The sequence below is a fragment of the Enoplosus armatus genome, chromosome 13 (genome assembly GCF_043641665.1).
Source record: "Enoplosus armatus isolate fEnoArm2 chromosome 13, fEnoArm2.hap1, whole genome shotgun sequence".
Classification (NCBI taxonomy): Eukaryota; Metazoa; Chordata; class Actinopteri; order Centrarchiformes; family Enoplosidae; genus Enoplosus; species Enoplosus armatus.
This window is the reverse complement of record NC_092192.1, coordinates 17,866,894-17,880,703: the sequence shown is the minus strand read 5'-3', so window position 1 is coordinate 17,880,703 and position 13,810 is coordinate 17,866,894. Positions and strand designations below refer to the sequence as shown.

The 13,810-nt window shown below is 40.3% G+C and overlaps 1 protein-coding gene across 1 annotated transcript; it reads right to left on the bottom strand.

The window, feature by feature from the left end:
* Positions 1–10,367: 10,367 nt before the first annotated feature.
* On the bottom strand, positions 10,368–11,826 carry hrh2b (histamine receptor H2b). The gene is given in 2 exon segments (XM_070917978.1): positions 10,368–10,844; positions 11,134–11,826. Coding segments are annotated over 2 exon segments (1,170 nt in total).
* Between the last annotated feature and the right edge of the window lie 1,984 nt (positions 11,827–13,810).

The following is a 13,810-nucleotide window of genomic DNA, read 5'->3' as shown; positions in this document are numbered from 1 at the left end:
CCTGAGATAGTGGAAAAACTGTCTGCTCCAATGTATCTCAAAAAAAAAAATGTCTTTCAGGAGATATTGCTATAGTGTGGGGAGCACACTATTCTTCTTATTGCAAAGAAGAATCTGCCTCAGTAGTTCTTGTGATGTGACATCTTAAGGTCCTTTAAGGAGTCCCTTGTGGAGAAAAAAGTAAAAACTGGGATAAACAAATATTCACCCGCAAAATGAAGCTTGGAGTGTAGTTTAAAAACAAAACAGTTACACCAGAGTACCCGTTAACTCAACCACCATTCACACAAGTACATTTCAGTCAGTCAGAAACTGATGCTCTCACACTCATAGGAACAAACACACACACAAAGACACACTCTGTGATGAAGTTCAGAGGCAGGTGTTGAAATGGTGCTAGAACAGAGTCAGATGGGCAGAAAGGTTGATTGGAAATTAAAAATCCAGACCTGAATGTCAATATTTTAAAAAAGCAACGTTGTGTCCCACAGACCAAACTGAGGCAGAAGATAAATGATTAAATGGACAAAAGTGGAACGTGAAGAGCCGCGTGCCCTGGAAGTTCTCTTCGTCCAAGAAGAAGCCGCTCACCTCCTCTCTGTACTTCTCTGATCACTCTTTTCTCCTCCTCCTCTTTGTCTTGTCCTGTCTCTTGTGGTCTTGTGAGATAGCAGTTTCTCCTCCAGTATGGATTTCGGTGTGAGGTTTTCCTCTGAGCTGCAGTGGGAACCCGCGGCTGAGGTCTGTGGAGGAGCTCTGCTCTGGTGCTCTCAGCAGATCCGTACTGCAGAGAGTGCCAGCAGCCACCACTGTACCCGCCCTCTCTCCTCCGAGCTCCCTCCTCCTGTCTTGCATTTGTGCTTCCTCACTCTTAATCTGCTGTTCTTTAGTTGCATGATCTATGATCCAGTAAATAGCAAGGTGTGAAAAAAGGTTTAAGGTTGGTGGTTCATGAGGCTAGAGCCCAGATCCACGTGGCAAATGAATTTAGTCAAGTTTTTATTTACTATCAAAACATATTCTCCCCATTGTGATAACAAATGCTTTACATATAATCACATGACAGTCATTCAATTTTACTGTGAAATTGCACAATATTATCATGTGCTTATGGTGTACTTGGACACATCGTCAGTGCTCTAATAGTCTTTTTTGCAAGAGGTCATGTAACAGCTTGAAGTTAACATCAGTAATACAGTCTCCTGTATTAAATCACTTCGTCTTTATGTCTGCCTTAAGAATGACATTTAAGGCTTTTCTGTACTTTCTGTGAGATGTTTTCTCCATCTAAGTCACATAAGAAGAGAGAACTGCTCCACAAAACCTCTTCTTTTTACATCTAAGCTGTCCTGGACAAATGGCTGTCTACATCAATAACATTACCATCATAATTATTATCTGTGCAGCTACGGCAGGAGAGCACACCTGTAATCCTGGATGCACATTTTTGTCACTATGGTGATCAGGCACCCATCAGATCTGAGAGGCTATCATTGCTGAAATAGAACCAAAAGGTCTGTGCCAAATTCACACATATGCAAGCAATCGCCCATGAACACACACAGTCTACTCCATCACAAAAGGACTCCAAGACAGGTTATGTAAGCCTGCAGTTTGCTTGTAGAGACAGAGCTTTTTGTTTCTCCCTCCACTGAACTGGGGAAATGCTCGGGGAGAGCATGACGCAGTGCTTCCTCCATCTATTTTTCTTCCCCTCATTCTCTGTCTTGTCTATATTTAATGCTTATACATTCTATTTATCTCCTGGCAGTCGCCGTTGCATTTTAGGAAGTGTCTTTCCCACAGTATCTATCTCCATCCTAAATGTCACACCAAAAAAAACAGAAACAAAAAAAACAGCAAAAAGAAGACCATAGCTTTCGTGACTTGAGGTGGTTGTTCGTACAATCCTGTTTAGATCCCAGGAGAGGAGCACTTACTCACAGAGTGGCAGAGTAAAAATAGCAGCACAGTGCTAGCCACACTGTCAAAAAGAGTACAAGTCTGTGCAGGATATTAGTAATTACAGTTCAATTATAAACAATAATTATAACAAAAACGGTGAAATTAACTGTTTACTGTGAAGGGGTAAAAGGAGGTAGTGCATGCACGCACACATTTTGTATTATTTCCCCAGTTTTAGTGGCGTACTGCACATAGAAGTTGTTAGCAAATTACATCAGATTTGTATGAATTAACAGCAGGTTGCATTAATGAACTGGCTCTTTGTAAGAACAGCATCAAAAGTCTGTGTCTCTCTTTTGTAGCCACTAAGCAGTGGTGGGAAAAGTTCTCAGATCCTATACAACAATCTTAATATATTCCATTACATGTAAGTCCAGCATTCAAAATCCTTCTTTATTAAAAGTACAGAAGTATTATCAGCAAAGTGTAATTTAAGCATCAAAAGTACTCATACTGCGGTAAAAAGTCCCCTGTGGCTGACATATTATTATATATGACATTATTACATTGTCAATAATGGAGCTCCTTTTAACTACTTTCAGTTTAAGTACTTTAAGGAATGAACTGGCTGGCATTCTCATTCACTCATGCGTCCACCCACTGATTATAACCATGTCTGCCCCCTGGAGACCATCAGCAGGCATGGCAGTGTCATCACATGTAACCTGGACACGTCACTGGTTTGCTTTCTGCATCGTTTCTGGGCTCTTCTCTCTCTTTCACTGTCAAGTAGTTTATACAACCCCTCGTCAGAAAGCCTTTACATACCATATCACGTAGCACACTGCATCTCAATAAACTAACCAAAACTGATCATTGGCCAATGTGCCACCCACAAACACGATTTACATTCATGTCACAGCATATTGAACGTTTTGGCAGCAACACCCTGTCATGTTCACAAGAGAAACCAAAAGAAGGTCAAGAGAACAAAATACATTTTCAGTTGCATGAAAAATACCAGTGTCCATGGTGATACGGAGATATTAATAAATAAACTCACAAATAATTACTTGTTTGAGGAAGTCAGTGTTGCCATAGTGAAGCCAATCCCTTGAGTAGAAGAAACAAGAAGAATATGTTTAAGAGTTCCTAAAAAAGTAAGCTACACATTTCTAATGATATTGACTTGCTTTGCTCTGAAAGTCACACCCAGTGCTCATTCATTCATTCATTTTCATGATCCTGGTGAGTGAAGCCTCAGATTTTCTGTTTCCTCAGGGCTGGCTGTTCAGTGCTGCCAGTTTAAAAGCAGGAAGCCATTAAACCCTGCCGCAGCACTGCGCTGCCTCCTACACTCAGATGTTAAGTCTCCCAAGCCCCCGCACTGAGCATGCTCAGGCAAACCTGCTTCTGGATCTGCAGACAGGAGCTTAGCAGTCATCTGCACATGGAAGGATGAGAAGTGACAAGAACAGTGGGGGGCCATGGAGCGGCGATATCTGGCAGTGTGAGGCAGAGCCAACAGCTGCTTTATTACCAGACCCACACACAGGCCCACAAACACACAAACAGTAAGCAGGCAAACGTGGCTCAGCTGTGACACACAAGCTTTTTATAATCATTTTACTAAAAACTAAAAGTCAGAGTCTCAGTAAGTAGGTTTAATGTGGAAACAGCCAAAACCTGCTGGAGGAAGCAGATCAGGTTTAAGCAGGTCAGTACATAAAATAAATACAGTACAACAACAGTGTAAATTATAGGTTTTATCCTTGGCAAAATAGTGACTGTGGAATAGTAAGCAACTTATTCTTTTGTGATTGAAAGCTGAAAGTTAAACTTATGTGAAGTGAAATTTATCTGCAACATTCAGCTGGTACACGTTTTGCACAGAAGATGTAGATGTTGAATGCTGCATGTTGAGATAACTAAAGGTATAGTCTACATCCATGCTAGCACCTCTGCTAACCTCTTCTGTAACTATCTATTTGCTTGTTTTTGCTTTTTGTTTTTATTGTCTTTTAAATGCAATTTTAATATTTTCTTAATGTCTTATTTGTAATGTAGGCTATCTCTATGCCTCTGTGAAGCTCTAGCTCTGAAGGTCTGAATGGGGCAGTATAACTTGCCAACAGTGGTACTTAATGTCAGCATGCCAACATGCTCACAATGACAGTGCTGATGTTTAGTAGGTATAATATTTACATCATGTTAGTTTAGCATGTTAGCATGGTCATTTTTGTTAATTAGCACTAAACACACGTCATTGCAGATATTAGGTCATAAACCACAGTAGGCTATAAAGACATATTTTGGTGGCACTAGATTAAAAGTCAGGGCGTCACTAAAGTTATTTCAATTTATCCTGTGGGGAACATGCATTGTACGACTGACAGACTGACATTGCCATCCATAGAGCCATGAAACAACATGTCAGTTAAGGAGGAAAAGAAAAAGAAGGATCAGTTCAGTAGAGTTCTTTAACAGCACTACACGCCACCTCTTTTGCAGGCGTACTTGTGGAGGTACAATAGAAAAAAAAGAAGTGCTGAACTAGCTGAATCCACATAAAGACGAGGAGTGTTGCTGGTACGGCACACTGTGTTACAGGAGAGTTGAAGGTATAAACATAATTCATCACAGTCTTTTGGGTGCCAACACAAGATGAAGCTGAAGATATTAAAAGTATAAATTAGACTTGACGGTTCTCTCATTTGCTGGTGTTCAGTCTGACCAATTGGCAGACCTCCACTGCCAGTGCAGCCCGAGGAAGACATTTGTTTAATTATCCATGGCAACTGCCTGTTCAGGTCCACTGGGGACAATTAGAACGTGTGACTTAACAAACACCAGCCACCACTCCAATCACATACGGTGGCAGTATTTGCAGCAGAACAATGCAGGCTCAAATGGTTGTAGAGAAACCAAAAAAAGCAGTCTTTTTTTACGCTTCGCACCTCACCACCCACTTTACCTCCTACTCAGTTGCATAATATATGAGGTTATTTAACCACTCTTACCACATTCCCTTGACAATAAGTAAATGAACCGATTAATACATAAATAAACAAATAAAACCAAGAGATGATGCAAATATGTGCTGTCTAGATCGACTACCTACAGTACAATCAGTTGATCATTTCTGAATCTCTGATAAAAATCAGTGTTTGATCAGTTCTGGAGAGACTATTTTTTAAAACACATGCAACATCCAAAACTCATTTTCTAAGATAATGAAGTTATCTCCTAATTTTTCTTTTGTCAGTAATTTCCCTGACATAGTTCCATGTCTCTCTCCTGCTTGATCTTTGTACTGAGGAGAGTCCTCCTCACGTCTCCACCTTCACTATGCACCTTAATTAGATTTTAAAATGTTATTTTAATAGTCATATTTTCAGGCATTTTGCTTCTTCCAAACCTAAAACCTGATTCTCCCTATCCAACAGTTACATTTATGAGGGCTTTTTTAAACTCTTAACTCTCAACCCTTTGAGGACATACTACCAGAGTGACATGATCCGAAACATGATGTTGTCAGTGTATCTTTTAGGACAGAAATATCACCCAAAACAAGCATTTCCTTCTTCCCTAGGTATTATCTTACCTGCATATTCCATCATCAGAGTCCACGTGGTATTTCTGGTCAAGTCTGCAGAGTGAAATCTAGTTTATACTGCCATCTGGTGGAGATACACTGAGAGATCAGAACAATTACGGCCTGTGTGCTCTTTGATAACGGCTGCAGTATGCCCCATGGAGACACCCACTTCCACTGATTCCACTCACTGTAATATGTGCATAAGTGTGCTCAGCCAGTCAGGTTGGACCTATTCAAATCTATGAATGCTGCCCCTGTGAAAAGGCAGCAGCTTCACCATGGCTGGATTAATCCACTAGGGGGCCCTGTGGCATAAATTAGCTATGGGCCCAGATTGACTCCTGTTTATGGAGTATGCACCATGTGAATTCTGACACAGGGCTCCTCTACAAGACAGGTAGACAAGACAAGACCACAAACCAACTAACTGGGACCCTGTGGAGGCTGCCATATTTGCCTGGTTGGCAATCCAGCTGCAAGTATCACCACTTTTTCACTTCAGAGAAAGCAGCTGACAAAATCGACTCACACACACACACACACACACACACACACACACACACACACACACACACACAATGGCACTCCTCTGCCACTGCTACAGTTAAATTGTTGGCAGCAGTGGGCTTTTTGTCACTGATTCCTTTGCCCCTGTGTTCAATCCGCTGCTCCTACTCGTCCTCTGAAGGCAGAAAAGTATTCCATGCTGTCATCCTTCTCTACTCAGACAAAGACCTCCATCCCACATTTGGTGAGGCAGTTTTCCCCACATTCACTGTGAAGAACAACATCCCTGCAACACTGCTTTCCCAGTTCCTAAAGTAGTATACGCCAGCATTTGTGGTTGACAATAACAATATGAGTAAACACAACAAACACATATTCAACAAAGGCATTAATACATTTCTGTAAATTAGGAAATTGTATTTTGAATTGCACTCATTCGCTGTCTTGCCGAGAGATAAGACTCTTGTATTTGTACGGTAAATATGAACGTACTGCCAGCAGCTGGTTAGCTTAACTTAGCTAAAAGAATAGAAACAGGGGGACACTGCAAGCCTTGCTCTGTCCAAAGGTAACAAAATCCATCTACCAGCACCTCCAAAACTCGCCAACCAGCACTACAGGAAGTACTGTAACAATGTGTTGTTTTTGCACTTCTGCTTTTGTACAAATCAAACAAACAAGATGTAACATGTAAATTAGGGAGCTGGTAGGTGAATTTTGTTGCCTTTGGACACAGCGAGGCTAGCTGTTTCCCCCCGTTTCCAGTCTTTGTGCTAAGCTAAGCTAACCAGCTGGCTCTAGCTTAATTTTTACTGTACAGACACAAGAGTGACATCAATCTTCTAAACTCCGCAAGAAAACGAACAAACGTATGTCCCAAAACTCTTTTAACTATGCAGTTAACAAATACATCTGTTTCTGACTTTCATGAACTCTGTTTGTTCTGTATTCAAGTCTTTAAATAAAGTATGATGGTGTGGAACTTTTACCTCCTTCATACAATTTAACAAAGTTCACCATATTCAAGGTTCACCCTTCACTCACCTGACATGGTTATTGGGAAGATTCATAATTCACATTGATTATAGAAACAAACCTCTCCCTATTTGTCCTGCTTTGTGTTCTCACGGTTTCAAACCTGCAGTTCACCTCAAATACTGTTGAAAAGAGGATTATTTTGCAGCCTTAACCTGTGAAGAAATGGCAATCTTAAAAAGCAGGCTCCATCCCATACTGTTGGATTCTGTCCTAAAACACTGTAAACACTGTACCTACGTCTGTCTGGTTGAATCGTCTGCGCTCACACAAATAAATAACTGTTCACACACAGACGCACACCAAAACACCCAAAACTGTTGACACTGAGATAAAAATGCTGCTCTTTGTATGGCAGGTGGGATTTTATTTATCTTTGTGCCATAGGAAATGATAATGTAAGAGTAAACACAGATAACCACCATGAAAATGAGAGACTTAGCATCTCATATCACGGCAGGTAGCGCAGTCACCAGGCCTTATATAAATAATGAGACAAGTACAATATTGGATTAGCACACTTCTGAGCCAGCGATACATTTTCATAAAACACATGATGACGCACACCGCATGGAGCCATTGTGAGTCTGTGAGTCTCTTAACTCAGTTTTAACATGATTAAAAAGCACATTCTTGGACAGACAGTTCTGTCATGTGGCTTGACTATCTTGGGATGATGATAATCACTGGTGGATCCTTTTATTTTTAGCATTACTCCTTTTGTTCACCATTTTTGTGGGGTTGAGTCCAGGTTCAGTTGCAGCACACTGTTTGTCATCAAACATTTACAGAAGCACATGAAGGCTCATGAGGTTTAAATGGGCAGAGATTATTCATGAATGGAACTTGCCATTATGAACGCATTTAGAGCCAGATGCTTCATGTCCCTGATTTTGATATTACCTTTACATACATAACAACCTCCTTTTTGCATTAATTATACATATGCAATAATATATATGATATGCATCAATTATAATGTACATTTTTATAAACAATATGCAGGCAGATCCCTTTCAGAGCTCAAAGACACAATTTTACTTTTTATTTTTTGACAACAAAGTAAAAGACATTTTGAAATATCATTTTATTGTGTAATTAAAAGAACAGTTATTCACCATCTCAAAAGCATATAAACAAAAAGTATGTGAAGAACATTGCAAAAGCTGAATTGCAAACTTGCATCTTTCAGGGCAGATGTTAAAAGCTCCATGAACTTTTTCACCTAATCCATCTCTTGTTGAATAGTTGCTCAATTTTGTAGTAGATTATTATTCATTTGTAACTAATCATCACCAAATCTCACATGTGTAAATGATCTTTCCAGGGTTTCATATTCAACAAGGTGTCTTTATAAGAAAAGAAAATCATTTTCCAGGACTGAGAGGAAGCCTAGTAGCGGTTCAGTCATTTTTAAATGCATCCATTATTTCCGATTGACAGGCAAAGGCAACAAGTGATCGCACATTAAAGCAGTTTTTTAAAGTCATCAAGATGCAGTTTCCTTTATCTTGACCCGCTACTCCAATCACAGACCTAAATGTTTAATTTCCCTTTTTGTCATTTCAACCATTGTTCTACCTGAAAGCAAATATATACATTTAGAATATATAGATTAATAAATAGACTGCTAAAAAAATGTATAAATTAAACAAAACATTTGTATAAACAATAGTGTAACATTTGACTATGGTGACATTTGGCAACTGATACATGTATGATAATGATTTGGCATTCATGTTATTGTTTTAATTGCCTGCCAATGGAGACTCCAGGAAGTCACTGTCATTTTGAACTATGCAGCCTGTAAACATCCCATTTCCATGTTTTTTCCACATCTGCACAAAGTCATGACATGTAAATAAAGCCACAGAGGCTACTCTTTTACCCTCTTGTCACTCAAACTCTGAGAGACCTTTACTGTGCTGGAGATGTACTGAACATGACTGGGAACAGTATCACAAGTTCATCCTCCTCAGTTCAGAGGACTCAGCTGCATTTAATGCTACCTATAAATGGTGCTCCACCACCTGACCTGACCTGAATTAGAGTTCATAATTTGAATGACTTCCTTTTTATATGTCACTCTGCAGCGGCTGGCTTGTTCACTTCCACTTTCAGACCTTATATTCGTGAATCTCAGTGTGATCTAATGTCTCCTCTTCGGCAGCATCCGCTCTTCTGCAAGGTTGAGGCAAGTCATCAATTCATGCCAATAGGGATTTCATTCCCTTTCCTTGCTTCAACCTATCAACCTACTTCAGTTACCCTCGACAGCACCGAGGCTCACATTAAACTTTAATTACAATCACTCTCAGCTTGCCTTGTCTTGTAACTGACAATGCTTGAAAACCATTTCCACTTACACATTACCATTGACAGCCTTCTTCAGTCATTAAAAGGACCAAATAAAGCCGTCACTATACTAATATTCATCATACAGTACAGTATCTGCAATATATTGATAGCCTATATGCAAAAGAGGAGTTTACATAGTGAAAGTCTGATCAGTATCAGCATGAAATTATTTGTTGGGTATAGAAAGTAATGAATATAAAAGTACATTTAAGGGACAAAAATACTATAAAAAATGTTAAATACATAAAACTTATTATTATTATTCTTGCCTTTGTTATTTATGACATGAATGAAAAGCAATTACATTTTACTTGGTCTTGGTCTTGATCTATAAGTGTGAATTCTTTCCAATGTCCTGTCTCAAAGTTATGTTTCACAGTTCGTCAAGTACACTACATTTACATTCCTCATCTTTTCTCACTCTTATCTTATAACACATTGTGGTCGTCCTGCTTGGGTCAAACATGCACATATGGTACATATCAAATCAACTTGCTCGTCACTTATTCACTTCCACTGGCAGGGCTGAGGGCAGAGAAGATAAACAATTTGCAAACTTTTAACCACCTGTGTCTCCGTGCTGCCTGCTGGGAAACTTACTGAGTCATCTATTCAGTCCACTCTGCTCTGCTCTTTATTTTGAATTACACTGCTGTATGTTTTTCCACACACGTCTAATAAACAGACATCTCAGGACTGAATTTCATTCAACTTCAAGAAAATAATGGGCACCTACGAATTAAACACATGGACTTTGGATTTATTTTTGTATCCAGTACATTAACAAAAAGAAGTGACATTCATGATGTCGTGCCTTGAGTTTTACACAAATTGTATCATCTTTGGCACTATACACTAAACATCTAACGGATACTGTAAATTGCTAACTAATCTGGCACTGTGAGCGAGTTTGTCATTGTCAACATGTTGCTGCCAGTCTACAGCCCAGCAATGGAACAACAGATCAACTTGGCTCATCAGGGATACCGTTCCTCTGGTGTAGAGTGAGGATCTTTCCCTCAGTTTCTTTCTTAACTGTGTCTATATGTTTGTCAGAGTGTTGGGAAACCCTCTGTCCGTTAGCGAAGCTCAACCGTTTGTGCACAGACACATGAGAAAGCTGTCTTCTGCGAGACAGTCCTCTGCAGCGCAGCAGCTCTCCATAGGCCCTGCGGAAATCCCTGTTGAAGGCTGGATACAGGATGGGGTTCAGAGCTGAGTTAAAGTAGCCCAGCCACAGCACCACAGAGTGAAGTGTGTTAGGGGGGTTCGTCTTTTCCTTTATGCCGGTGCAGGTGAAGAAGGTGAAGTAAGGGAACCAGCAGATGACAAAGGCCCCCAGTACAGCTGCCAGGGACACTGTAGCTTTGTGCTCTCGGGCTATGGCTGCTGTTGATGCTGTGCGGGCAAATGATGGAGTAGCAGCACGAATGCGCCGCACCTGAAAAGATTAGTTAAGAAAAGGTTAGAGAGCCTGAGGACACCGAAAATGGGATGAGCTCACTCACTGATCTGGTGATAAAGGATTGAATTCAGCAACACGTGACTCTGTGAATGTTATCTTAATGTCTGTTGCAATTGTTTGTGTCCACTAAAATGCAGATCACTAATATAAAATCATATTTCCAAAATAGTAGTCTTAGACGGATGCAAAAAGTAATACGTGCCTTAAGTTATGACCTTCTATATCCCACCTCAGCATGTTTTACAAAATGATAATACACACTGACCTGTTCTCGTGCCACTCTGAATATGCACAGATACATTCCACACATAAGCAGCAGAGGCAGGTAAAATGAGCCAAAGGCATAAATAAGAACATAGTTGTTATTCCATTCAAACTGGCAGTAGCGTCCCTCCTTGTCCACATCCCCCATGCCCCAGTCCAAGTGCTGCACTCTGTAGTCCGCTGTGTTCCAGCCCAGGTGGATGGGCACAAAGGACACAGCCAGTGACAAGGCCCAGATGGCGATCATGGCCAGTGTCACCCTTAGAGGGGTAACTCTCCGGGAGTAGCTAAGGGGGGATGAAATGGCCAGGTATCGGTCCACACTGATGGCCAGCAGGGTCAGGATGGAGGCTGTACACAGCAAGACATCCAGTGAGATGTAGATGTTGCACAGGGCTCCTCCGAGGGGCCATTTTCCGCTGCGCAGCTCCACAGTGGCAGACAAGGGCAGCACCAGCAGGCCTAGCAGGAGATCTGTCACTGCCAGCGACACCACGAAGCAGTTACCGAGGCGCCACAGTCGACGGCTGAGCCCCACAGCCAAACACACCAGCACGTTCCCACCGATGGTCAGAATGATAAAAGACACCAGGACCAGCCAGCGGAGAGCTGTGGAGATCATGGTGACCTCCTCCTCTGGCTCTGGGTCACAGCGCGGTTAGTATCTCAGTGGCGAATGTTTAAACAGGCTCATCCACTTATCTCGAAACTTTCTGCCAGTTCACTTTTCCATCAGACAACCCTTTCCATGGCTCCTATGTATGCAGGTCATCAGGCTCAGAAGTAGATCACAGAGCGGAAAGCACTTCCTAGCCATCATCTTGTGTCACAGTGCCACTGTCGCTGGCCTCCTGATGAAGAACAAGAACAACGGTTTCATGAAATAGTCTAATTTATTTAACTGCAAGAGAAACTAGTTACTTTGATTTTAGATACAAAACACGTGATTATCTTCTTTTTTTTAATTAAATGCCCCTCATATCCTCACAGGTGTTCAGACCTTCTCAGTTGCGTGAAGCTGTGCTGGAATCATCATGTACTTAGAAGAACGATAAAGTTGTAAATTGCCTCACAACAGGAGAGCCCCTGAAGTCCCTACATTTTGTTTTGTCTGGTTGCACATGATGATAATATGATGATATATGCTTTTTAGGCAGATTGCACGCTAATAAATGTTACTACCATATGCATGGTTAGTAATTGTTACAGATATCTAAGATGATTGTGACAAAATGTGACTTGGCTGAATGTATACATCTGACCTGAAGTACTACACTGATATCCACATTTATAGCCAACATAAGAGATAAATTAGCCACATCATATACTGTACATACACCTACACCCATCCAATCCATAAAGGAAGCGATGTAAACAGAATTGTTGCTGAGGAATACAATAAGAATACAACTCTAAGTATAATACATCACCACTTATACTCATGTCAGCTATATCGCACACTACTCGTGACATTCCACTCTCTTATGTATTTTCTAAACTCCAAAAAGTTGCTAAACACTCACAAGTTAATTATATCAACTTCCTCAATCCAACAGTGATATTCTTCTTCTTTTGGTTCTATTTAACCACCAGTTGTTTATCATTTCCGTATACTAAAGAAAATAAAATCCATTCTCATGTTCACCATGTACATCAGTGGTACTATCCACTGTGATGTTTAACCAGACGGGTTTATCTCCTTCCCTGCTTTTAGTGACTTTAGCTGACATTACGCACCTTATACATTATAGCCTTTACACTAACAAATGGCTCTAGAACAAACCAGAGTCAATAGGTAGTGTTGAAAATGTGATCTTTACAGGACTGTATAAACAAACGTTGAGGTTGGGGAGATGACCTCCTGGAGATGGAAAAATTTACTGGACAGAAAGCATTTGCTGAAGTGTGGGCTGTGCTATATTGTCCATCACTGTCAGGCTAATTCAAGACAAGATCTAAAAAACAATCATAAAACATTTAGTCACAGTCTAAGGAGCAAAGTAAACAAATCCAATCCTGTGTATCCAGCCACATACCTTTTCTGAAAATGTATTTTAAGACATTTTATTGGCTACTTTTACAATGTTAAAGACATGCATACTTCTTCACTGATGAGTTTGCATCCACAAATAAAGCTATTCTTTTCTTTTCAAAAAGATAAAACGGCAGAATATTAAACTCAAAGTATGTATGAATGAGTAACATGGGATCCATCTGCATCACCAGATTGGTGGCATTTTTCTGCGAGGTGCTCTTTCAAAGCCCCAGCTGTCGTGCCTTCCAGGGAAGTTTTTTTTTTTTATCATCAGACGCGATCCTAAAATCACTAGACCTTTTTACATGTGCAACCTCTAAGGGCAACTTTATAAATAAACAAGTTAAACAGCCTTCCAGTAATAGCTAATGTCATTTAATGATATCATACCAATTAAACACATTTGGAATTTAAAATAAATGAATAGGCACAAATATGTACAGTAATGCTGCGTCAGTATAGAAAGTAGTCAGCTCTAACCGCCTGAGACTGCTGTTTGATAGTGTATACATTCTGCACATGTGATAGTGTTATTTTTAATTTGATATCTGCTTCCTTTATTACAGTAAGGCCAGCTGATGTACTCCCATAAAAAATAGATGACATTTGGCGTGGGCCAATACTTCTCAAATTCTCTAATTAA